Here is a 27330-nt window from a genome sequence, read left to right as displayed (position 1 = left end):
AAATAAATAAATTTTAGAAAATAACATCAACTGGGTCTATTTGCCCAAGTGTTATGTTTAACTCAATTTAGTCATTTTGTCATTTTTATACAAGACCAAACACATTGTCATCTTATATAAAAACAGCAAACAATTGGTTAGAATTACTCTAATCAGATGCAGAGGTTTTAATTCATGCATTTATTACTTCTCGGCTTGACTGTAATGTATTGCTTTCTGGTCTCCCGATGTCTAGCATCAAAAGTTTGCAGCTGGTTCAGAATGCAGCAGCTAGACTTTTGACTAAGACCAAAAAGTTTGAGCATATTACTCCTGTATTGGCCAACTTGCACTGGCTCCCAGTCCACTTAAGATGTGACTTTAAGGTTCTCTTATTAACATATAATTGTTTGCATGGACTTGCACCCTCTTATCTCTCTGATTTGATTTCCCCCTATGTTCCTGCACGGAGTCTGCACTCAGAAAATGCCGGTCTACTTGTGACTCCGAGAGCCATAAGTCTGCAGGCTTGAGGGAATGCCCTGCCTCCGGAGATAAGATCTACAACCTCAATGGAAGTTTTTAAATCAAGGTTTAAGACTCACTTCTATTCCAAAGCTCATGATTGATGCCCACCTCATATTCTGTATTGTCCTGTCTTTTTCCGACTGCCTGCCTGGTGGTGATACGAAGGAGAAGGACGATTTGAGAAGAGTCAGCGGACCAGTGTTTGACCTGATGCATGTGAACACCTGCATGGACCAGCTGGCAGAGATGGGAAGTGCGTCGTGGCCGTCATAGACTTTGTGGACTAGTTTACAGGCTGCTCTCATGCACTTTTCGGACAAATTTTCAACATGTTACCTAGTGTTTACAATGTTTGTGTACTGTAATGCTAAATGTAATTCACCCTGGTCATCCTGGAAGGGGGATTACCACTTGTGAGGTCTCTTCTCAAGGTTTCTCTTTTTCCTCACGCTGAGGTTTTGAGTTTTTACTTGACCGCATTTTGGTTTAAAATCAGGTAATTGTGTCATTGTAATCCTGTGCAGTCTTTTGAGACATTTTTGTGATTAAGGGCCTAATAAATAAATTTGACTTGACTTGGCCAGCCCGTGCCCAAGGGATCCAGATACATACATATGGGTGTCTCCAAGACGACCTATGAGTATTTTTGTATGATACTTCATGTATTGTTTGCTCATCATTTGAATCAGTTTGTAACTATCGGCCGGCCAAGTGCAAGAGAGATTTCATGGCAAGCTAGTTCCTTATTTTCACTCACTGTTCGTCGTTGTTTGGACTATTGCATCATTGTTGCCATCAACCACTCATGTTGCTGTTCTTTGATTCCACACCCTTTGAGGCTAATCTGTTTTTGTAACCTTGAAGATATGATCAACGGGGGGTTCATAGGAGCTTTAGGAAGGGATGGAATTTTTCTTATGTAGGGGCGCTTCTCTCGGTCCTCCCTGGAAGTTTAAAATGCATTGATATCTTCTTGCCTCATTTTGAGTATCTGCTAAAGTTTATACTGAACTGTTGTTTTTTTTACCGCTAGAAGACTGTAAATAATTCACAGTCTCTTTTAAAGATGTTTTTTTTAAGAACCCCCAAAAGTTGTTTCAAACCCCAGAAAAAGGGCTTGTATGGGACAAAATAATCTGAAAGAACAAAAGAAAAATGTGTAATTTTGTTTAAAATAACCCCTCTAAAATTGTGTTGTTTGGTTAAAATTACAAAAAAAAACACAACTACAGATGCTTGCCCTACTTACAAACGAGACGATCGTTCGTAAATTGAATTTGTTTGTAAGTTGCTTCAGTGCTATATTTTGGATGTTTAAGGTTTATATACACATGTTTAAGACTTGTATAAGTAATCTGTATTGTTTGTACTGAAAAGTAAACATTACATAAAATAATATGCTCTATAAATATAAATAAAGTTGAGTTCAACTTTTGGAAAATGCGCTTCAAGAGGTCCTCCTCCGTGGTAAAAAGTGGCTAAAAAAAGCGTTCAGACCATTTTCTCAACCGCATCAAGCTTTCTTATTCCACTTTCATTTCAAAAGAAACGGCTCGCCTCTTCTTTACACTTTACACCATCCATATTGAATGGATGCACGAGATGTTAAACAATAGAAATGTCAAAGTTCTTAGCACGCTGGACATACAGTATAGAATGTTTACACACGAATAAGGAAGAGGAAGCGGAATTCTTCTTTGTGGTGGATGCTGGGTAACCTCTCACAACGCCACACGCCGGTAGTGGCGGAAAGAAGCACTACAGTACTTTCCTGTATTCGGAAAAAGGTGCACAGAATACAAAATCTAACTAAAAAATGTTCGTATCTTCTGTTTTGCGTAAGTCGAATGGTCGTAAGTAGGAGAGCGTCCGTACGAAGAATAAGTAAGCCCCTTTTGGAGTTTTTTTCACACAAGAGTGTTTAGTTATGACTATCAAATATAAGCAATATGCCAAAATACAGATTAACTGACCGGAGAGCGTTGACAGCAATCTCTTGGCCTTCCTTGACAGATGTTGCGAGCACTTCAAACAGCTGCATGAGCACAGTGGGCAGGAAGTGGACCATTACATGCGTCTCCATAGCGTGCAGGCACTGAGGACGGATAATAGACAATGGAACCCACAGTTTATTCAAAATATCTTTGGACATCCAGAGTCTAACCTTTAAGTATTTGATCAACTCTGCCCGATTGTCCTCGTTACTGTTCCTCATGAGTTGGCAGTGTAGGAAAAAATTGTGGAGATGGAGGTCCTGTGGATGAAATAGCAAACTATGAGAATTTATAAAACATTCATATGAACACACATTGAACAGTTAGGAGAAAAATAACTTTAGATCAGGTTGGGTAAAAGTTTTGAGTGTGAGTTATTGAAGAAAAAAGATAATGGCAACCAAACCGATTTTTCTCAATTGCATTTATGAATAAATATACATGCAGACATCTAAATGTGCATTTTGTATTTTGTTTAATATTTGTTTATAAATAGAAATGCTTTAGGCTCATTACAAATTTCAGAAAAAAAAAAAAAATTAGGTCCTTCTTTTTAAAACACTTAATTTTATCATAGACATTGAAAAACTAGACATGTGATCGGGCTCGTCAGAAGGGTTCTTTTACTTAAGCAGATTTTGATAAATATCTTGATAAATAACAAACACATGATGCATACATTTTGGCTTTAAACGCAGTAGACATGAATGTTTCATGAAAAATAGACGGGAGAGGAGACACACACACACACACACACATAAGGGGAACATGGGGACAACAGTGGACCAAATACAACATTTTTTTTTATTAGTAGTACTTGATTTATAATTATATATATTATAACTATATTTGTTTTATTTTTCGTTAGGATGGTCATATCATGAAGTCTGATGGGCCTTTTGTGGCTTTAGATGATCAAAATGTGTTATTTTAGGTTTTTGTTTATGTTACATTGCAGCCTCATGTGTGGTCCCTTCTAAAAGTTTCTTCAATTTCCTCATGTTGAGGTTTTTGATTTTTTTCCTTGCCCTCATGTAGGTTTTAGATCAAGGGATGGTGTAATGATAGTCTGTAGTTTGCAATAATACGTGGTCTATGCAGCCCTTTAAGACTCTTTGTGATTAAGGGTGTCACAAATAAACATGACTTGACTCATCCTGAGGCTTTTGAGTTTTTCCTTGCCCTCATGTAGGTTTGAAATCAGGGGATGATGTGATAATAGTCTGGAGTTTGCAAAAATCTGTGGTCTGTGCAGCCCGTAGAGACTCCTTGTGATTAAGGGCATCACAAATAAACATGACTTGACTTGACCAATATTTATTTCTCAAACAATTTCCCTCGTGGGGCAGAACGGCTGCTGAGTAGTTAGCGTGTCTACGGCACAGTTCTAAGGTCATAGGATCAAATCCAGCGGCCAGACTTCCTGTGCGGGGTTTGCATGTTCTCCCTTTGCTTGCGTGGGTTTCCTCCGGGCACTCCGGTTTCCCCCCACAGTCCAAAAACATGCATGTCAGCTTAATTGGCCTGTCCAAAGTGTGAGTGAGCGAGCGAGTTGTCGGTCTCTGTGTCCCCTACGACTGGCTGGCAACCAGTTGAGGGTGTCCCCTGCCCACTGCCCGAATATAGCTGGGATGAGCTGAAGCACCCCCGAGACCCTACTGAGGATAAGCGGTGCAGATAATGGATGGATGGATTTCCCTCTTTTTTTGAGTGCAAGCAATCATCATGTATACGTTTTTTACCTGAGCATATATCGTCGAAACAACGCGGCTTCTCATTTTAAAGAGTGGCTTTGCATTTTCCACCCACTTGATATCTGCCTAGAATTGAATCAAAATTCACATTTTAAGCGGGGACACACGTGCACGGCTCAAATAATCTAATGTCTACAAACCTTTTTGGAATCCTGATTGAGATATCCAGAGGGCAGCGACGCAGCGACAGATAGCTGCAGTTCTGATGATTGCATCCTTCCATCTTTCATCAGAGGCATCCACGAGTAACCAACTGATAGCACAGCATTAAGAGAGTAAAAATAAAAAATATAGGCATGAGCTCCAAAGTTAAATGTTTATAAAACATACCGACAGATTCCACCGCCTCTCTTTTTTTACTGCTGGTTTTGCTGCTTGATTCACAACTAATATGGTAAAAGGTGAAGAGAATGTGGTGCCTCTCGTGCAAGTGGACAGGTAACTCCATCCTTACCTAAAAGATCCACAAGGGGCAGCACATCAATAAAATGTCATGAACACAAAAATCAGTAGTTCAATTAAATCCATGAAAAATTGATTTGTATATCACTTTTCAGGCAACGAATTCCAACTCAGAATGCCATATAAAAATTCTACGTACAACAAGAAAATAAAATGCCCAAAATATACAAACAAAATACATAGACACAATGGTTGAAATTAAATAAAATAAAAACAAATTAAATATGGAAAATAAATAAAAAATTAATTATTTTGTGATAAGTTGGTTATTCTTGGATGAGTGCAAAGGAGATTTCATGGGATGCCAGTCCCTTATTTGAACTTACTGTTGTACGTTGTTTTGATTATTGCATCATTGTCGCTCTCCGCCAATCCTGTTGCTGTTTTTTTTTTAATATTAAACACTGTGTAGGGCATCAAGTGCCCAGGTGGGCTCCAAAAGAAATCAGGGTTGTGAAAAAATATACTAACGTGTTAAAGGTGTTAATACGGTTAAGCAATACAAAAGCAACATTAACTAAACTTCCCAGGAAATCGGGTGAATCTGCCTTGTGCCCCAGCCTCTAGTCTCATGGTTCCCCCTCTTCCCCTCTCAGTGGTATGTTCAATTATGCCTCATTCGCAATTTGGTGAACACCTGTACGAACATGGCCTCGAAACGGTAACGAGAGTCTCGAGCGGAGAAAAGGAAAAAAAAAAGGAGATGAAGCTCAATTAAAAAAGCTCATTATTGTACTGTATTTCCACACTCATTGGGCGCACTGTTTTAAAGGGCGCACTCTCCATGGTTCAAATGATTGGCCTATTGGATGCGACCGCTCTGGCACACTGGGGGGGCACCATAAAGCATTTGTGCTTAGGGCACCCAAATGGCTAGCAACGGCTCTGATTTCACACCCCTAAGGGCTGATCTATTTTTTATAACCTTTAAGATTTAATTAAAAAAAGAGTGTGCTCGGAAGAGAGCTTTAGGAAGGGATGGAATTTTTGTATTTATCTGAAAGCCCTTTTCCTGGTCCTCCTTGCAAGTTCATAATCCATTGATGTCTTTTGAAGTTTAAACTTAATATTTGATCCTTCAAGCTAGATTATTTGAAAGCCTCCATCTAAGGCAGAGGTGGCAAACAGGCGGCTGGCGGGACAGATCAGGCCCCCTAAGGGATCGAATCCGGCCCGCGAGACAACACTTAGAGAAGCGCAAGAGAAAAACAAGCTGTAGGTTGAAATATGTCCACTTGATGTTGCCAAAGCCAAGTGCCTTGAACAAAGACACTGTACTTGTATCTATTTCTCTCTCCCCCTCTCTCTCTTTTCCACCCCTTTTCTGACACTCTGTCTCTGTCACTCTCTGTGTCTCTCTTTTTCTCTTTATTTGTTGCTTTTTGTTTCTTTTTCTCTCTGCGTCTTTTTAAATTATTTTGCTCTAACTTCCTTTTTTCCTTTTCTCTCTTTTCTCTTTCTCTCTTCCTACCCTTCGTGCTTTCTTTTCTCTTTTCTTTCCTTCGGTCTTTCTATTTCTCTTTGGATTTCTTTCTTACTCCTCCTTTTTCCCTCACTCTCATGACTTTTAATCTCTTTTGTTTCTCACGCTCTCCCTCTTCCCTCCCTCTTTCTCTTATTTATTCGTCTCTTTTTCTTTCTCTTTAATCTACTAGTCCGGCCCCCGACAGAATGTTTATTGTATCGTGTGGCCCCCGGGTTAAAATGAGGTGACATTGCTGGTGTTTCTCCGTGTGTTTTAGTATCTACCAAAGGCAATGTTTTGCTAGTTTAAAAACGTGAGTGTCAATTATTTTTAACAGTTTTTCCAAATGATTACTTGCTTTTACAAGGCTACAAGTTTAATCCTGCAGGTAAGGGTGTAAAGAACGAGCGATTGCCGTTTTTTGCATGACAACAAAAGTTCAAATCGGATTCAATTTTCGCTTATTGTTTGACTTCATTCCCAACTGATAAAACAAAGGTCATCTATGAGTCAGGCGTACATGAGAATGAAAACTCATCTGTGAAGCATTGTTTCTGTTGTGGTGATTAAAAATCAAGTGTTTGTGCATGTCACTTCATTTAGGGCAGGTTTGGGCAAACTTTATTACTCTCGGGCCATTTTAGGTTTATACAAATGAACACAAAGACCGGCTTATTGATGTATTTTAATTTTTGTAGATACCAATACAGTCTTATATCGTATACCTCGACAGTACATGAGATAAAAAAGATAAGCCAAAACCATCATGAAGTTAAATTTTATTGTCTATTTGTATATAAAACGGAGAATTGTATTCAATTGTTTTGGAAACATGAAAAAAAATACAAAAAAAATCAATTTCATTACAAATAGAAAATATAATTAAAAGTCAAGCAAATTCATTTGATCATTTGCATTGAACAACTCAATCAAATTGTGCACAAAATGTATTGATTTTTAAAGAGCAAGTCCAGAAAAATATAGCCAGCTATTAGAATGTTGGCCAAAAAAGCAATTAAAAATATATTTTGATGGGGTTACACAAATGCTAAGAAAACCAGGTGTGTGCAATCCAGGCGAGAGCGGTCATTTTACATTAAACAGCACGTCGTGACTTATATTTTAAGTTAAATAACATCGGGAAGGATGCTTACTCAAATGTTCTCTGGTTGATAAATATTAATCAGCAAATGAAGCTTTGGGAGTGGCGCCTGATTTTGATGACATCCAGCAAACATACTTAAAACTGCAGATCATTGTTTGTGGCTTGTTTGTCTCTCGTGCTTCTCTGAGTTTTGTTTCGTGGGCCAGACTTAATCCCTTGGCCCACGGTTTGCCCACCCCTGGTGTAGAGGTTGAGGATGTGTGTCTGCACGTGTGTACATTCTATGAACAAGCCTTAAAATCCTAATCTATTTAATTTTGAGACCATATGGGAGCCTTCTGTCTTATCCAGAGTAATGATTTCACTGTGCATGAGAGTGTGTGTGTGTTCACACTAAAATGGATTAATTGGATAATCTCAGCAGTGCCTTGGCAGTTCCAAGGTTATCTGAGGCTCTGAAATCCTTATTCATTATTTTTAAATACAATTGCGCAACAATTTTACCTTCTCCAAAAGCATCTCACCTCATCATAGAATTCTGGACTTTGGTTGTGGTGCAGGACTGCTGCATAAGCACTGCTGGTGAAGAGTGAGTCCCCTGGTTTTCCATAGATGCACTGAAGACAGAGAATGTTTCAATTGAAGCAATTGAGTGAGGCGTCTGGAACGTACTACTACAGCAATGTTGGACACATGGCCCGAGGGCCTGATCCGGTCCATTGGATAATTCAATCCGGCTCGCCATAAATTTCCGAGTATATCAAAAACGGAAGCGAATGTCTATGTCATTTCTACTAAAAGGTATGATTTTTTTCAAATAAATGCCAACCTAGTGCTCTCTTTGGCCGTTAGAGGCCATGAGTGTGTACAGCGTGGTGAGTTGGTTCAGGTGTAAGTATTCACCCAACGGTTAAAATAAACCAAGTAACATATTTAATGATAAACATGTCAAACTTATTTCCCATTATTTGTGAATAAATACATAATAGCCAACATTTTGACATTAAAAAGCGGTAGATTTCAGTGAGCACTCTTTACACGCTAAACACAATCCTCCAGCAGAACATTTGAAAAAAAACAACAACATGTGCTTGTTTACATCCAGAAGTAGCTGACTTTTACCAAAACAGAAATTGAATGTGATCATTCAAGGACTTTATACGTGCTCAAAGAATTAGCCTCGCTTCAAAATACAGCAAGATTTATTCTGTTTAAATCTGAAAAAGCGTTTGTTTTTTCCAAGCGGTCTGCGTTTTTAAAGGGCTAATCATATAATGCGGTAAAGTTGGCATTTATGTAAATGTGTTTAGAAAAGATCACTTATCATCTGTGGTTATAATATTTAGGGTAGGTTACTAATGCAGAATGATAAAGCATCACACTGAAAAAGGAAGCTAAAAATTTGGAATTGACACTCTTTTAGTGATCCGGCACGCCTGAGAACAGAAAGTCTGGCCCCGGCCCCAGAGCCAAACTAGGTTTGACATCCCTCTACTACTACTACCATGGAAACCTACAAAACTGGAGAGATAAGAGGTCTGATGGGAGGCAAGATTTGCTGCTTGAATATGAGGGACTTTTCTCCCTTGTTTTATGCTTAAGTTTTTCTTTACAATTGTCGCAAAATATGAGGTCCAAAACTTTTGGGTGTCATCTAAGTAGCAAAAAGTACATGTTTAAAGAGATTATCTATGAATAAATGGAGTCTATGGTAAGAGCAATGGAATGATTCCACCATTGTCAGTGGCTTGATCAAAAGCATCGTCTGGGAATGTTAGAACGGGACAAGTTGGAACAATCCGTTGTGCTTTGATAGGGGTCCAAGAATTAACACCAGGGGCGAAAAAATCTATTTTTTTTAACAATTACAGTAAAATTAGCATTCAGATTTTAATATTGCTTTTCATTAATTTAGTTTTACTTCTCAGAATTAGCAGAGAAAATCATAGTGAGTGTTGTATTATGGCCATCATGTTGAAATCAGCCTGTGTGTATCAGGTTTTAGATAAGTGTTTTTCAACCATTGTACCAGGGCACACAAGAGGGCCATGAGACCTTGTCTCGGATGCCATAGGAATTTAAATTTTTTTAAAGCAGGCCATTGTTGTATGTTATCAGTCGGTGGCAGCAGATAAAAAATATAAACGTATACTAATTATTTCTTCATGAGTTAGTGCAGTATATTTAATAAAAAAATGTTTTTTAAGCTTTTAACACTGTAAAGCAAAAATAAAAAAGAATCTTCCACATACTTTTGCTGATTTGAATCATCATTATTAGGGAAAAAGTATTAGAAAATAGTACAATTTTGTTCCAATGGCAGATATCTTTTTAAAGTTAAGTATTTTGTTAATATCTTTCTAAATATATGGATGTGTATATATATATTGTAAAACGGATTAAAATGGTATAATCCCAATAGGAAAAACTATACCGTCAACTTAGGCAACATGGTAATTTAAGCTTTAAAAAACAAATATAAAAAGGGTAACAGAAATGGAAATTCAAACATCTGACGTTGTGCCTCCAGATTATTTAATGAAGTGAAGTGTACCTTCGCTCAAAAAAGGTAGCAAACCTCTGTTTTTGATCCATTTCACAAAAAACGTATACAGACGCTGCCCTACTTATGAATGAGGTTCCGGACGATCGTTCGTAAGTTGATTTTGTTCGTAAGTTGCTTCAGTGCTATATTTTGTATATTTAAGGTTTGTATAAGTTACCTGTATTGTACTAAAAAATAAACATTTCATGAAATAATATGCTCTATAGATATAAATAAAGTGAAGTGGAACTTACTTTTGGAAGATGGGCTTCAAGAGGTCCTCCTCCGTGGTAGAGAGTGGACGAATAATAGTGAGTCAACCATTTTCTCAACCGCATCAAGCTTTCTTATTCCACTTCCATTTCAAAAGAAACTGCTCGTCTCTTCTTTACACTTTACACCAACCAAATTGAATGTATGCAAGAGATATTAAACAATAAAAATGTCAAAGTTTTTAGCGTGCTGGAGATACAGTATTGAAAGTTTACACGCAAACTAGGAAGAGGAAGCGGATTTGTTCTTCGGGGTGGATGCTGGGTGAGCTCTCACAGCGCCACATGCCGGTAGCGGCGGAAAAAAGCACTACAGTATTGTCCTGTACTCGGAAAAAGGTGCAAAATACAAAATCGAACTTACAGCAATGTCCGGATATTTTTCGACATCCCAAAAGAATGTTCATATCTACAGTTTTTCGTAAATCGAATGTTCGTAAGTAAGGGAGCGTCTGTAATCACAATGGAAAAAAAGGGCTCAACGTCCCTTACCCCTACAACAGAACCAACATAGTTGTTTCATGTGCCTCTCACCTTTAATGGGTTTGCACCTTCTTCATCTGAATCCCGGAACTGTATGCAGACTGCAATGTTTCTAGCCTGAGGAAAATAAAATCATCCACATTCATGAAATCCTAAAAGCAGGTCTACAATCACGGGGTCAATTGTTTGGTAAATTGTGAACACCTTGGTGAAACTTTTCTGGTTGTCGTATTTAAGTTGCAGAGGGTAGACGTAGAGTTGGTTCTTGTAGGTGGTGAAAGGGTAGTTGTACTTGGCCTCCTCAGGCAGGAACTCCTCCACTTCTATAGATACTCGCTCGCAGCTTTCTTCGAAGGGCTTCACAGGAATGTAAGAGGACGTCACCGTGTCTGGGCAGGGGAGCACACAGATTAAGTTTCTTCACAGCGCTCTTCTCTCCTCTCTCAATTGTGTTTCACCGGGATTGTTTAGTCTTGGAATGTGTCGCTATCCTTTGAAGATTTTTCGAATATCACATCATATTATTCTTCCCCACTGGTTGAGATCAACTGGAAATGTTTTCTCTGGTGCATTGAAAGGTCAGTGCAAAGCCTGGCACAGCATACTTGCTAATTGACATAAGTTGTGCCTCCCGTTTTGGGAGGTTTAGACATTCCACGACTGCCACTTGTTAGACTATAAATCATCAGACCTAAATGTAGAGGTAAGATCTTAGGCCCAAGGAGAAGCCGAACTCAACCATAAAAGGTCTATCATTACGTCGGATTCAGGCTGGTCTTCTCTCACTTTGTTATTTTTTTAAAAATGATCCACCCTTTATATGGTCCATGTTTCCTTTTTATCATGGAGGATGGAACGAGAGATCGACAGACGGGTTGGTGCAGTATATGCCGTCATGCGAACCCTGTACAGGTCCGTCGTGGTAAAGAGGGAGCTGAGCCGAAAGGCAAAGCTCTCGATTGACCGGTCGATCTACGTCCCTACCCTCACCTACGGTAAGAACACGATCCTGGATACAAATGGCTGAAATGAGTTTCCTCCGCAGGGTGGCTGGGCTCTCCCTTAGAAATAAGGTGAGAAGCTCAGTCATCCTGGAGGGACTCTATGTAGAGCCACTGCTCCTCCGCATTGAGAGGAGCCAGTTGAAGTGGCTCAGGCATCTGATAAGGATGCCTCCTGGACACCTCCCTCAGGACCCAGGACAAGTTGGAGAGACTATGTCTCTAGGGTGGCCTGGGAATGCCTTGGGATCCCGTCGGATGAGCTGGAAGAAGTGGCTGGGGATAAGGAGGTCTGGGCTTCCCTGTTGAGGCTGCTGCCCCGTGACCCGACCCCGGATAAGCAAAAGATAATGGATTGATGGATGGCTCAATCCGTGCAGCGCAGCATACACGCTTGTCGCCATGTGTGCTCATCAAAGCGTCTGCTCGTTAGGACTGTCGGACACAGAGAAGTTGATGTGCGGCAAGGTATTGGGTGGTTTGGAGACGGCAAAAAAAAAAAATTACCCTTCCTTCCTCCAGCTGAGTCTTCACAGATAAAATGTGAAAATTCGGGTTTGCTTCAGGCTCCGCCAAATAAAAGTAATTGGTTGGGTCAGGCTGAATTTTAAGGCCCGATCTTACCTCTACCTCAATGCCATATGGAGCAAGGAACTGTCAGATTCGGACCAAAGTTTTGCTTGGAAAATTGTCAATCAAAATCTTAAATCATCTTCAGGAATCCAGATCATCAGCCTTTTCACTATCAGTTTGTGCCTTACACGTTTTTTTCGAGTAGATCTTTTTAACATCGCTATGTCTGATGAAAAAAGTAAGGACTATTTTACACATTATGTTTTGATCTTTCATTGATAATAGACCAAAATATTCATCTAATACCTTACATTTTCCTCTCAAATTACTTAACATCAACTGATTTAACTTACCAGTTGCAGAATTAATAACTGCATCCTATTTGAATTTCTGAGTGGAAATCAAAGAATTTGGTACAAAATGGGTTTTTTCTTAGTTATTTTTGATCTACTTAGTTGTCGTACCTCTAACCATTTGGTGTGCCTGTGCGGTCTATCAATTATCAACTGTATAAATGAATATTACAAGCCAGCAAAATAACTTTTGGGGCAATGTTAAAATACTGTAGTGAAATGAGTCACTCAATAGTCAATATTGTGTTTTCCAGTTCTAATCTTGTTTTTTGTTTTTTTAAGTAATCGCATCAATATTTTAATCAAGTTAACCCTTTAGTGGCAATTAATGCACTTATGATTATCCATATATTTGCATGTTCTTATTTACCTATTGAATTCTTGTTTTATTCACTTGCCGCCACAATATATCCATTCATCCAGTTGTTATACAGTCTCTCCATTGTTCTTATTTCGAACTGTAAGGCCTAAAGGTGGTTGGGCAATGGAGAAAAGGGAAGATAATACTTAATACCCATGTTGCAATTTTAGAGCACACTGCAACGTCACTTTTCGCCGTTATAAAAAGAAAATGATAAAATAAAATCACACTAGTAAGACTCAGAACGCAAAGCTATACTAAATAGAAAAATAATTTTACGGCATTAGCTCAGGAGGTAGAGCGCTCGTCTTGGGATCAAGAGATCGCAGTTTGAATCCCGGCTCCGTGTTACGTGTCGAAGTGTCCTGGGGTAAGACACTGAACCCCTAATGCCCCCAATAAGCAGGTTAGCGCCTTACATGGCTGCACGACCGCTATTGGGAAATGTGAAGCACACTGTAAAGCGCTTTGGGAAGTCTTGACTTGAAAAGCGCTATATAAATGCAGTTCATTTCATTTCATTTCATTACATTATGAAAACTGAACGACAGCACATCAATTTACTTTCAAGACAAAAAAATTGCAAAATACCACAACCGCAGCTCATTGCTGCACCAAAGTGTGATTTGTAGATAGTGTTGCATCATTCCGGACAAGGGTGTGACAATAACCACAACTGATACTCTGCGCTATCTACTTATGGATGGAACGGTGAGATATGTGGTGTGTTAAGAAAGGAAAACGTACTTGAGAAGTCAGGTGGGACACACTCGATAGTGACATTGAGCTGTCCAGGGATCGTTTGAAGCTTGCTCTTCTCAGGTCTGAAATCAAAGTGATAAGTTTTACTGTTAAGTAGCCATTTAAAACAAGGAGAGCAGACATTAATGACTTTTGAACAGGACAGTGCGGTAGCAAAAACCCTCCAAAATGCCAAATTCCAAATCTGTTCTATGAACCCTCCCTCTTCAAGGTTCCAAAAAGTAAATCCGCCTTAAAGGGACAGTGTGTTATGTAGCACCTCCTAGTGGTTAAAATAACTTAATTTGAAAAAACAAAAACAATATTACTTTAAATAAGCAAAAATATAGGAACTAGCATCTTAACACGCAGTTCTTTAAAATAAGTGGCGGTAGAGAAAATAGCATTTATTTTTGACATGAGGTGATCCTCACCTAGAGGGAGCGGACATGATTGGCCGCCATCTTGATGCCAAGGCTACCCTCAAAACCTGTCCTTTTTTCTTTTTCATTCGTCTGCATATACTTTAAGTTGTTGAAAATAGTTTGAAAAAATATGCTCCACTTCAAAATTATTTTTGATCCTTTAAAATATTATTTTTGTTATTCTCCCTTTTTATATAATTTTTTTTTATTTTTCACCCTTTTTCTTCCTTTTTTTGTTCTCTTTTTCCCCTTTTCTCTTGCTTTCTTTTCTCTTTTCATTATTTTATTTTTTTCTTTCCTTTTCCCCTTTCCCTAACTTTTTCACATTTCCCTTTTCCTTTTTCGTGTTTTTCTGTCTTTTTTCTTTTTTTAGTTCTTTTTTCATGTTTTGCTCTCTCCTTTCATTCCTTTCCTTTTTCTTTTTTTCGTTCTCCATGAAAGGCTAGGCAAAATCAAACTTAGAAAACAAAGTTGTGTTTTCAACACTTTGAGTCTCCGTAGTTTTATTTATTCCTTGTTCATTTAACACTCCTCTTAAGTTGCACAACACTATGCAGAGGCATATAGTGGGCTAAAATTACACAGTGTATCTTTAAAGGGTGTGGTAATCAAAGAACAGCAACATTATTGGCTGATAGTGACAATGATGTCTACGTGCATAACAGTCAAAATAACGAACTGACATCCTATGCAATCTCCCCTGCAGGTGTCCAATAGTAAAAACAGGACAGGCAGAATAAACTCAGTAAGGATTGAAAAGAAATTGAAAATATTTAAATGCAAAGGGGGAGGGGATACATTTTAGGAAGCATGCACATTTTCAATACCACGGCAGCGCCTGTGACTCACTTCCTGGTGTCGGCTAGAAGTTTAATGATGTCCTCCGTGGAGATTTTTCCACTGTCTTGGCGGTAAAGGGGAGAAAATTTGCCGTCCATATCAAGAATGCCCTGAGCGTCCTTAAAAACCTGCCTGGTGAGGGAACACAATGATCGATGATATGAAAGTAGTGGAGAATAATTTGCTTGCGGTCTTACTTTGCAGCCCAGGCAAAGGGCATCCGGTACTGGCTTAGGCGTTGGCACGTCTGTTTAGCGGCCTTGAGAACTTTCTGGGCGGTCTGAAGAGACATGCAGTATAAGGACAATAATTAGCAGTGATTCATGAATTTCTTAAGAGAAATGTCTTTGAGAGCACACAAAGACCTTGTTTATGTCGGAGGTTTTTATGTATGGATCTGCACAATTGGTGATGCCGTTTTGCAGGACCTTCTCCACACGGGCCACCAGAAAGATATCAGCATGGGGGTTGGTGACGGAAAATATTGCCTGGGGTACAAAAGATTGAATGTGAAATGATATGAGATGCGCATATTTGTATTGAGGAACAAGAATGACAGAAATAAATCAATACAAATGTTTAAAAACTAATCAACAAGTATCAATATAGAAACAGAATAAAATGACTAATAACTTTCTGAAGTCGGATTCAAAATTCCATGCATTGTCTTAAAAAAAAAAGCGACATGAATTCATATTCAATTGAGGGGAATTTTTTAAGGTGATTCATCATTTTGACAGGTTAAGGATGCTTGTGAGTGAATGGTTGTATGTCTATTGCATGGCAATCAGTCACAGTGTGTCCCCTGCCCCACTGCCTAAAGTCAGCAGGCGTGGGCTATAGCACCCCCAGAACCCCAGTCAAGGTACACATAATTTTATAGCTCTAATCAAAGAAAAAAGTCTTAAAAGGGGTGCACAATCCACAATAAAAGACGATTAGCAGTTTGTTAAATGAATGAAGCATACCTGCCAACTTTTGAAAGTGAAAAAGCCTAGTAACTACGGTCAGGTCCAGGACGATGCCGGGAAAGGGGTCACCTAATGACTCCCAACACATCAGTTGGGTTGGGCGAGGGGGCTGGGAATCCCCTCCTCTGTATCGATTTCCCAGAAAGAGTCAGAAAAAGACTCTAGCCACCTCCCACTAGGGGGACATGGCTTCTTTTTTTTTTTTATTGGTGGGGGAATTGAAAGAAAGTTCTTTAAAGCTCATTAATGTATTTAATATAACAAAGTCATAGAAAACGCTCATAGTTTTCTTTTCTTTTCAATATTTGATACAATAAGAAACAAAACATTTAATTTTATATATATATATATATATGTATATATATAATGTAGTGGTTAGCGCGTGTGCGGCACAGGTCTTGGCAACCTCCTGTGTAGGTTCAAATCCAGCTACCGGACTTCCTGTGCGGGGTTTGTATGTTCTCCTCGTGCTTGCGTGGGTTTCCTCCGGGCACACCCGTTTCCTCCCACATTCCAAAGACATGCATTTCAGGTGGATTGGTCGGTCCGAATTGTCCCTAGGTGTGAATGAGCGAGCGAGTTGTGTGCCCTACGATTGGCTGGCAACCAGTTCAGGGTGTCCCCTGCCCACTGCCCGATGATTGCTGGGATGGGCTCCAGCACCCCCGCGACCATACTGAGGATAAGCGGTGCAGCTAATGAGATGAGATGAGATATATATATATTATATGTATATATATTTGTTTATTTTTAGTTTTGTAAATCTTTGTGCCCAGGCATACACCACCTCGTGTTAGCGAGTCCACCTCCGCAGCTGGGAATCAGAAAAGGAGGTTAGCTCTGGTAGCTACCGGTTGCTCCAGGTAGTTCCACGTTAGCATCCGGGATGCTAGACCTGAGCCACGTTTCCGTAAAACACAGTAAACTGGACTTCCTGTGCGCTTTGTTTTTCACCAGCACAGCCAGTTCGTCTGTCTTATTTGGTATAGAGTTCAAATTTACCATGATTACGGACGGTACAGAAGACTTATAACGGCGCTAGCCGCTTAGCTAGCTCCGGCTCTCCATCCACGATAGGGCCCCCTCATCACGCCGGCGCGAGAATTCTTCAGGGCAAGGAGTTGATTCTGGCAGCACCAATAGACTTTTCTTTGAAACGGTACTTCGTCTCCATCTTACGGTGGAATGTTTTTACGATTTTATTTTTTTAATTTTTTTAAGGGGAAACCCGTAGTTTTTGTGATCCAACCGTAACACCGTAATGAGTTCAAGAAAACCGTACTCATTACGGCAAAACCGTAGTACTTGGCAGGTATGATGATGCATCCCTGGATGCTTTCACTTTGATATTTCATGATCAAGATACGCTTTGTACCTGCGTCGGAAAATGCAGCAGAGCCTCAGTCACTCTCTGAAGAACAGGCGGGCTGCTGGGCCTCCCGGAATCCCCGCCATTTAAAGGCTTGCCTCCTCCTCCTCCTCCTCCTCCAGGGCCTCGCTCTGAGTCTGAGCAAGGCGAAAGCTGGCCCGCTGAGTCGGTCAGCATCTCCCTCACGCAAGGTGGGTTGAGATCCACGTGGAAGTCGGCAGAAATCTTGCAGTTTTTGGAGATGTCAAAAAGTGCCAGGCTAATGAAGAAAGGCTCCACCTGAAAGGGATAACGTGAGAATGAAAGGCCGAGAAATGTACTGGATTTTCAAGATTGTAAGGCGCACCCTAAAAATCCCAAATAGGCCAGAAATGTGAACATGGGCCTTATTATCCAGTGCGCCTTATGTGCCGACAACATTGGAAATGCGTAACAGTATTTGTGCAATTAGTCAATAAATGTTGTCGTTAACCACAGTTGAATAATAATGATGGCAAACGGGATTGGAGCTGGCAAGTAACGCTAAGGGGCCGGTCACACAGACATTTGCGGCTGAATCACGGCTAAAATTTTGCGTTTTTTTTTTGCCCGTGGTTGCCCGGGATGGAATATGCGCAAATTTGGCCAACCCACTGTTCATCTGTGGTATGGCCGGAAAAAAGACGCCGGCGACTGTTCCGCTTCCTCATCGCGTCATTTCCTCGTGTGGACCACGGGTATAAAAGCTCCCGAGCCGGTGTTGTGCCCATATCCAACTTCTACGCAACACCCGCACTGCCCCACCCCCTCGCGTGACTTTTTCATCCACGTTTACAAACGCATTTTGTAGAATACGATCGCACTTTATTGTTAAAATAAACGCGTTATATAGACTAGGATCTCCCAATTGTTATAATTAGCTCGCTTTATAGTTTTAATAAGCGTTTTATATAGAATACGATCGCTTTCGTTGGAAGTGCAGCAGAATGCGCGTACACGCGAGGGGGGGAGAATTTACGGTTCGATTACGTTCACGCTCACAACAAAAACAAAGACGGAATGGTTTGAGTTGTATTACATTTCCAACAAATGCAAGACGGAGTGGTTTTGGTTATATGTTCGCCAATACTTTCCCTAAATGTGAGAAGAAACGAGGTAAATGTGGTTGTAGTAGCGAGGGTATGCAAATTTCGGCACCGGGCTGTAAAATTCATAACGGCACAAGACACAGTCACGTGATATTCAATATTTCAAGGTATGGCATCATTTTTATTTTAAAATCTTGAAAAGAAATGTCAAGAAATAAAATTGGATCAATACGAGATCACTACGCTGACGGGGGGGGTGGGTTTAAGCGTTGTTGGTCTATCTTTTATAATCATTATCCATTATCGATAAGTTCATAATACGCTACAAATCTCAGGAGTCGGGATTCTTATTCTCAGCCAAAAGGCCAAGCTAAGGTCCTGGCATTAAAGCTTTGTTGCGACCACTGCGAATGCACCGAAAGATTTATTCGAAATGAAGAGAAACTACGGTGACGGGGATCCATGTTCACCCCCTTGACGTCACGAGCACAACTGACGTGTGCTCGGCATTCGCGCTGTTTATACGCGGAGAAAGGCGTTTGACTGTCACACGCGTAACACGCTAATTTCACGTAATAACACCGCGATACAGGCGCAGAACATGCTATTACCATACTCCACCCACGATTACCCGCTGAAATTTCCCGTCCTACCCATGTGTAAGCACACCCTGGCCGCGGCCAGAGCACGTCGTTTGCGCGTCATTTCCGCGTCATTTCCTCGTGTTGACCACGTGTGCGGCACGCGGTTTAACACGTGCTCAAACTTTTGAGCAGCTCAAAAGTTTTGAGCGCGGCCAAACACGTGAAAATTTCCGACCGCGAGTAAAGCACTGCTCAATCTAGTCTATATGGCGGTCTCTAAACGTCCAACAGCGCTCAACAGCTACTGCCTCACGGCCAGAAATTTCTGGCCGTAGTTCAGCCTCAATACGCCCGTGAAAGGCTGTGTACCCGCGCTCTGAAGAATTGAGCAGCACCTGACAGCTTCGCGCGCGGGTGGTGACCTCGTGTTAAGCACCGCTGTATCTCGTCTGAATGGCGATCTCAATGCGTCCAATAGCGTCCGCCTCAGAGGCAGAAATTTCTGGCCGTGATTCGGCCGCAAATGTCTGTGTGACCGGCCCCTTAGAGCACATAATGCTAACCACCAGGCCGCTACGGACATAGAGGGTTGTTCACAATTGCATAACATTAGATGGAAGGCAATGAGAATCGAACCCGGATCACAGTGGAGAGAGAGTGCCAGATCCTATCAACTAAAACACTAGGGAGATAGTAAACATGAAAAGGAGTTGGGGCATATCCTTTTATCACACTACCGTAAATTCCGGACTATAAGCCGCTACTTTTCCCCCAAACTTTCAACCCTCCGGCTTATTCTGTGATGCGGCCAATTTATGTAACTTTTCTAACGGCCGCCAGCGGGGCTCGAGTACAAAAGGTCAGATTTAGACCGGTGGAATATATGCGCAGAGGAAGACTGCAACTTCACTAAAACTGGCCGCATGCGAAAGGCAACTTTTTCGCAAGTCTGCCAGTGGATCCTGACAGCGTGGGGCAGCATCAAAAAATCCACCATCACCAACGGGTTCCGAAAAGCCGGTCTGCTGCGTGATGGAGAGGAGGGCACACCAGCGACAGTGACAAAGCGAGTGAGGCTGCGGGAGTGTGGGACGACGTCTATACGACACTGTTTCTTTCCGACACTGAGGAAGACGACTTGGATGGTTTCAGTTGTAAGGAGGAAGATGAGGACGGTTTACCGTGATTTTTACAAGTACGGTATGTTTTTTTAACAGACCCGTTTACTGTGTTGCGAGCGTCTTGCTACCATTAACTGCCCTGTCACAGGCACCGTTTGAGATGAAAGTTATATTATTATCATTAAAGGTTTGAAAACACTCTCGGTGTACCGTCTTTCTTTGTGAATATGTGTAACCCATGTATAATATGTATTTGCAACTGTATATTTTGTAATGTATTTATTTGAGACACTTATTCTGATATGTTTTGCGAATTAAGAGAGGCGGAGCAAACGCGGGCTGACGGGAAGTGGGGTAAAGGTGAGTGAGACCTGTTTGTTGTCGCGGCAACCAATAGTCTATATATTTTTCCCACCCTTACCTTTGGAAATATAGACTTTTTTTTCCTTGGATTACTTTCAACGGGTACCCGGACTCTGCAGGTCTGCATCAAACCTTAAGAACCGGTATCATTTTCCGTTCATTTTGCCGGCTGTGATTTTTGGACTGTGTACTTCAATGACGGACATTTAGTTTCAACCGCGGGACTTGAAGTCGGGTTTGGATCAATTTTGTGTTTATGTTACAATTTTTTAATGTGGGCGCATGCGGCTTATATACAGGTGCGGCTTGTGTATGTACAAAATCGGTTTTCCTCTTAAAATGTGGTGGGTGCGGCTTATAATCAGGTGCGCTCTATAGTCCGGAATTTACGGTATTTTTAGTCAAGTTACCAGATATGTTAGAGGAATGAGAAAACAGACAGTGATTAAAAATTGGTAAGAAATTTGGTTTCATTTGTTCTCAGCTCAAATTGAGCATAGTAAGTGACAAATATTATGAAAATGTGCAGCCATAAATTTATATTTTTCAGGATGATCAGATTACTTCTTACAATACATTTCTTTTCATTTTGTTCGGAATGACTGAATTACCTCCCACAATACCTTTCCCTTAATTCGGTTCAAAATCTCGTGCACTTTGTGAAGACTTTGAGAGTCGGTGATACAATATTGTATTTGGTGGTCCCTAACCTTTTCTATAACATGGACCAATTTAATGTCAGACAACGTTTTCGTGCAACGAACCAATAAAAACAACAACAATTTGGTACCATGACAAAAAATGGTGTCATGATGAGATGAAAACTAATGTTTTGACAAGTTATTTGTTTTCCTAGTGGTCTAGAGGGTAAAATCCGGCTTTGATTCCCATTACAACCAATGTTATGCAATCATGATCAGTGATATATTCCGACTGATCAATAAATTCACAAATACGGTACTTTGCATTTTTCTGTGCAACTTTAGCCCTAACTGTAGTTTTTAATTGAATGTGCCTTGTAGTCTGGTGCGCCTTTTATAGGAAAAAATATTACAAAAGACTTCTTGGGAGGCGCGCCTTATAATCCAGTACGCCTTATGGTATGGTAATATATAAATTGTATAATATGGTAATTAAAGCACTAGAGACATACGTTGGTAAGAACGCCGTCCCCCTTCTCACTGACGCAACCCTGGAGGCTAAAGGTGAGATCGTGGCAGCCGACCACAATCCGCCGGCCGAAGCGTTCCTCGAACGGCTTCACGTCCGGTTCGATACCGGAGAAGTCGAGCCTCTGCGGGACGGGGGAGAAAAGATCAGACGGCCGTACCATCAATACATGAATAAATAACGGGAAGAGCATTACCTGTGTTTCGGGGTCCAGAGAAAAAAGCTTTTGCCTGCCATCATTCCGGTTGATTTTATTGAGCTGGTCTGTTTCCCTCGCATACTAGACACAAAGGGAAGGATTGAGAGATTTTATCATTCATTTATAGAGTAAGAAAAAAATGGATGAGGGCATACTATTAGCGTAGGGCGCTATCTGTACCTTGTTGAGTTCAGGTTGTAGGTTCCTCCCCAGACCTTCTAGGTGGTTTTCATTTTTACCAAGGCTGGTTGTTTCGTCATCTAATCAGTTTTCAGAAAAGAATCATTAATGCTGTAGACCACATAACAAGGACCTATGTTATTTTTATATATATTAATTCCACGTTTCATAGAAATGGATCACTCAAGTGATAAACCCACAGACCTTTTTGTATTATTGTTGTAGAGAAATCTCATTTCTGACACTTGAATGAATCCCCTTTATAAATCGGGTCAATTTTGAGCCCGTTTTTACCCATCTCACGAGGGAAGCCGTTTTGCCACTTGCTAAAAATGTCACCAAATTTGCTCAAATTATGCATGGACTCCCTCATATCTATCACATTTAATTTCCCCCTATGTTCCGGTCTGGAGCCTTCGCTCTGAAAATGCTGGTCTACTAGTGAGAACAAGAGCCAAGAAGAGATCCCCAGGTTTGAGAGCGTTCTCCATTCGGGCCCCGGTGATGTGGAATGCTCTTCCTCCTGAGATTCCATCTGCAAACTCAGTGGAACTGCTTAAATCTAAGCTTAAAACACACTTCTATTCTATAGCTTATGAATGACCTATACATCCTGTTGATGATATCTGTTTATTAATTGTTATTACAACATCCATTGCAGCCTGGTCATCCTGTAAGGGGGATTACCTCACGTGCCTTCTAAAGGTTTCTTCATTTTCTCACATTGAGGCTTTTGAGTTTTCCCTTGCCCTCTTGTAGGTTTTAGATCAGGGGATGGTGTAATAATAGTCTGTGGATTGCAATCATCTGTGGTCTGTGCAGCCCTTTAAGACTCCTTGTGATTAAGGACGTCACAAATAAACATGACTTGACTCAGGGCTCAGTTAAAGGTGGGCTGCGTTGTTTGAAGTGCCCTATTTTCTCTACTCAGTATATTCTGACAATGCCCAACTGAGTTCAAAGAGCCCTTATATTTTTTCCAAAGCGCCAATCTGTTTTTATTTTAAAGCTGTGTGAGCAGCGGAAAAAATCAGGTAGGAGAAATAAGGGGATCAGTGGAGAGTAAATGTATGCTTGTCCCTGTTTTTTGATTCATTGTATTTGTTAGTGTAGAATAAAAATGGTGAAAGTAAGAAGAGGCTTATTTTAGTATATTCCAAATGCCAACCAAAAACCCCAAGAAAAAAAAAAAAATAATACAAGTTTATCCCAGCACATCTCAGAAATGCATGCACTGACACGCGCATCATGAATGACCTGACTAAGGCTGCAATCATGACTTTTAGCCAGGAGATGGCGGCAGAGAGTTAAAAAGATTTAGATTCCTAACAACTAATCATGCCTTCACTATCTAAGTCACAGGTAAAGATCTTTCCTCATCCGTCTTTATTTTAGAATAAGACAACCTATAATAGAAAACACTATGAAAAACAAGACTAATACATTAGGGATGGGCACTATAGTCATCAGACAATTTTGATTTGAATCTGTTTTCAAAAAAATTAAACCAGTCTAACACATTTATTTCAAAACATTGTGATAAAAAAAAAAACAACTATCAGGAGCAAAATTTTCAGACGAAATTAGGTTATCTTAAGAAAACGAGCACGCTTGTGTCAAAAATACAAATAGGTACCCATTGGTTGTGCCTAAGTTGCCCTAATGTCACAATTTATCAGTTGGTACTTAACGGAATTCGGAACTTACTTCGTAGTGGTTTCAGCGCTAGTGTCATAATTGCCGCCTCTGTCAAACTTCTTATGATGCTCGTGCAAGCATGTGAAATTCTAAGATGCGCTAAAATAGTCTTCTTTTTCATCTTTCTTGGAGTTTGGGTTGGTGTTTGGACCGTACTTGAAAGAAGCCTGTTCTTACTTTCACCATTTTCATGCTACAGTAATAAATAGAAACAGACAAAAAAAAACACACGGGGACGAGCACAAAATCACTCAACACCCCCGCCCTTGCATTATTCCTCCTTCCTAATGTGTTTCACCCAGAACAGCTTTGCTAAAAGTAGGATAGGCAACACAGGGAAAAACAACATAAAGGCAATTTGAACTCAGTTGAGCATTGTAAACACATACTTAATAGAGAAAAGATTTAATTTTCATTGTTTTAAGGGCACCTCAAATGACGCACCTTACCCTTAATAATCAACACCATTTTGAGTAACTTATATTTGACTTCTAAATTCCTAAGCTCGATTTTAAGTTGCATTCAATTTTCAAAGAGTTGATTGATAGAATGATGAATTAATCGAATGTATTTTTATTGCCCAGGCATAATAGATATGAATTAAAAACCTTCTAGCACGGCGGCACAGTGGTTAGCGTGTGTGCGGCACAGTTCTGAGGTCATGAGATCGAACCTCCTGTGTGGAGTTTGCATGTTCTCCCCATGGTTGCGTGGGTTTCCTGCGGGCACTCCGGTTTCCACCCACATTCCAAAAACATGCATGTCAGGTTGATTGGCCAGTTCAAATTGTCCCTAGGTGTGAATAAGCGAGTGAATTGTCTGTCTCTGTGTGCCCTGTGATTGGCTGGCAACCAGTTCAGGGTGTCCCCTGCCCACTGCCCGAAGATAGCTGGGATGGACTCCAGCACCCCCGCGACTCTACTGAGGATAAGCAGTGCAGATAATGGATGGATGGATGGATGGATGGATAAAAACCTCCTTGAGGGAGAAAATCTCACAATCAAGTTGCAGTCTCATTTCTTGGATTTCTGTTGTCTTACCCAATGAGCCGTCCAGACTCTCGCCTCCGTTCCTCCTCTCCTGGCAGGCTTCAGTACTGTTCTGCAGAGCCTGTTTGAGCGTCGCCACCCATTCCTCCATCTCTGCTTCACTGTCGGCCGCCAGAAAGTGACTGTAACGCTCCTGCATCTTTAGCTCAAAACCATTCCGCCGCATTTTAGGGCTCTGGAAAAAAGAGAGAGATCTAGATATACAGTAATCCCTTGCTACTTCGCGCATCGGTTGGCGCTGGTTCACGGCTCCGGGAATTTCGAATTGAATTATCTTCATTGTTATGGATATTCACGTATTGTGCATTGTCCTCTGCAGCAGACAGCAAATACGATCACGGGGCAGGTTTTATGTGTGCGTGTGTTGGGTGTGCGCGACTGTGATTCACTGACACCCTACACCAGCCTAACAGCAGGGCAGGCGCACAAGTCAATGTTGCCACCAAAACAAACTGCCTGGCATGGCGACAGCTAGCCTTTAGCGCCTTGTTACAATGAAAATAAATTCATCAGTTAAATCAGACTCTGAGAAAAGTCCGAAGAGCGAAAATGGTGATCACAGGCGGGTGCTCCGTGGATTTTTATCGGGGTTCGGGAACAGACTAAGTTACGTGACAACTCTCCCAAGTTACCCCTGCCAGTACTGTATCTCACCGACGCCAGATCCATTACCCGTGAAACGGATGACCTGGAGGTACAACTCGTTCGTAATTGACTGCAACATTCAGGTCAGATTTTAATCACCGCGGGTACCTGGCTCAGTCCAGGGATACCCGATGCATGCTTGCAGCTAGCCAGACACTCTGTGAATTGCTTTATTACACTGAAAGGAGAAGGCTTCCTATTTTGTAGTAGACGCTCCCCTACTTATGACGATTCGAATAACGTAAAACGGTATATGCGAAAAAAGGAAATTCGGGATGTCAAAAAATATCCAGACATTGCTGCAAGTTAGATTTTGTATTGCGTGCACCTTTTCTCGAGTAGAGGACAGTACTGTAGTGCTTCTCTCGCCGCGTGGTGCTTTGAGTGGTCACCCAGCATCCACCCCAAAGAAGAAATCAGGCTTCTACTTCCTGGTTCGTGTGTAATCATAAAATCGTGTACTGTATCGCTAGCGCGCTAAGAACTTTGACGTTCTTATTGTTCAATATCCCGTGCATCCATTCAATACAGTTGGTGTAAAATGTAAGGAAGAGGCGAGCCGTTTCATTTGAAATAAAAGCGGAATAAGAAAGCTTGATGCGGTTGAGAAAATGGTTTTCACCACGGAGGAGAACCTCTTGAAGCGCATTTCCCAACAGTAAGTTAAACTCAACTTTATTTATCTTTATAGAGCATATAATTGTATGGAATGTTTAGTTTTTAGTACAAGACAATACAGGTTACTTAGACAAGCCTTTAACATACAAAATATAGCACTGAAGCAACTTACAAATTCAATTTAAGAACGATCGTCCGTAACCTATCTCGTCCGTAAGTAGAGCAGCGTCTGTACTTTTGTATAAAGACAATTAAGACCATTCATTGAACTGCAATTTAGTATTCTGTGGTTTAATTGTAAATCTATAGTTGTTATTTTGTTACAGTCGTATACTCTCAGTCGGTAAAGACGTCATCTTGACGTAAGTTTCGCTCTTGGGGGTTGCTTCTTTGAGGATTTTCACACGTCGCAGGCGGTTCTGGTCCCCATTAACCGCAATACCCGAGGGATTACTGTATTTTGGACAGGACTAGATTCACAAACTGAAATTAGTGACAGGTAGAATGAAAGATGTGGCTTTCATTCAATTATAAGATTTCAAGTCAGAGCAATTAAACCGAGCGAGTTTCCTTCCATCCATCTTTTGAGTAGGCTCATCTAACAAAAAGCTTTTTTGGCAGCACACGTGACGAGAAGACTTTATCACCCTTGCATTGAAATCTATCAGATGCTTCAGTCTTAAATCTCAACCATCTACCTGAATGACATCAATGCATGAATCCAAATAAATGGAGCCTTTGGTCTCCTTGCAGTGTTTCTCATCTTTGTACGAGTTGAGGATGTAGGAACCGTCTGGGAGCTGGGACAGGTAGAAGTATCTCCTCTTAAATACCTGCAATGATGACAATGATGATTATTGTTATTATAGCAGAAGGTCTGCTGTGGTTTTGTGCGTGAATGGCATGGATGAGTCACCCTCATGGAGACGGACAGGCTACTGTTAATGTTGGCTTTCTGCAGCCAGCCCTGCTTCATGATGCCGCCCCTCTGGGAACACAACGATGACGTGTCCTGACAAAAACAAAGGAAGAGTATTGTCGCTCGTATTCTCATCTTGAATCTCATTCTTGTTTTTCAATACAGTGGAACCTCGGTTTTCAAATTCCTCTCGGTTCGAACAAATCGGTTCTCGACCAAAAATATCGAGAAATTCGCTTTTCGTTCAAAAAAATCGGGAGTTCGAACGCCGGTACGCTAGGGGCGATGCTGAGCGGCGTACGAGTGTAGATTGCCCCAACACCTCGTGAAGAACTGTTGTCACGGCAACGCGCACTCCTTCTCTGCTTTCGTTTTTCAAAAGCGGTGATGGGAGTGTTTTAACTTCTAATTATGCCTCAGAAGAAGGTTGGTGCAAGCAGCAAAGTTGCTACAGGTGAAAAAAGAGGAGTAGTGCGTACAACTATTGCATTTAAGA

The 27330-nt window shown here is 40.9% G+C and overlaps 1 protein-coding gene across 1 annotated transcript in view; it reads right to left on the bottom strand.

Moving 5' to 3' along the window:
• Positions 1-27330, bottom strand: part of dock11 (dedicator of cytokinesis 11) — an 81243-nt gene that overhangs the window by 39253 nt on the left and 14660 nt on the right. Inside the window, exons 6-24 of the mRNA XM_088346870.1 lie at positions 26832-26927; positions 26614-26748; positions 24644-24827; positions 21906-21985; positions 21723-21806; positions 21510-21650; positions 17228-17500; positions 15247-15369; positions 15079-15161; positions 14891-15013; positions 13623-13699; positions 10792-10976; positions 10639-10704; positions 7812-7904; positions 4586-4709; positions 4396-4508; positions 4244-4321; positions 2672-2761; positions 2481-2602 (exon numbers count right to left, since the gene is read on the bottom strand). Coding sequence (XP_088202996.1) covers positions 2481-2602; positions 2672-2761; positions 4244-4321; positions 4396-4508; positions 4586-4709; positions 7812-7904; positions 10639-10704; positions 10792-10976; positions 13623-13699; positions 14891-15013; positions 15079-15161; positions 15247-15369; positions 17228-17500; positions 21510-21650; positions 21723-21806; positions 21906-21985; positions 24644-24827; positions 26614-26748; positions 26832-26927 — 2270 coding nt within the window. The remainder of the gene's footprint in view (positions 1-2480; positions 2603-2671; positions 2762-4243; positions 4322-4395; positions 4509-4585; positions 4710-7811; positions 7905-10638; positions 10705-10791; positions 10977-13622; positions 13700-14890; positions 15014-15078; positions 15162-15246; positions 15370-17227; positions 17501-21509; positions 21651-21722; positions 21807-21905; positions 21986-24643; positions 24828-26613; positions 26749-26831; positions 26928-27330) is intronic.

Source organism: Urocampus carinirostris, chromosome 11, assembly GCF_059441175.1.
Source record: "Urocampus carinirostris isolate Australia breed hairy pipefish chromosome 11, RoL_Ucar_1.0, whole genome shotgun sequence".
Classification (NCBI taxonomy): domain Eukaryota; kingdom Metazoa; phylum Chordata; class Actinopteri; order Syngnathiformes; family Syngnathidae; genus Urocampus; species Urocampus carinirostris.
This window is presented reverse-complemented; position numbering and strand designations above follow the sequence as displayed.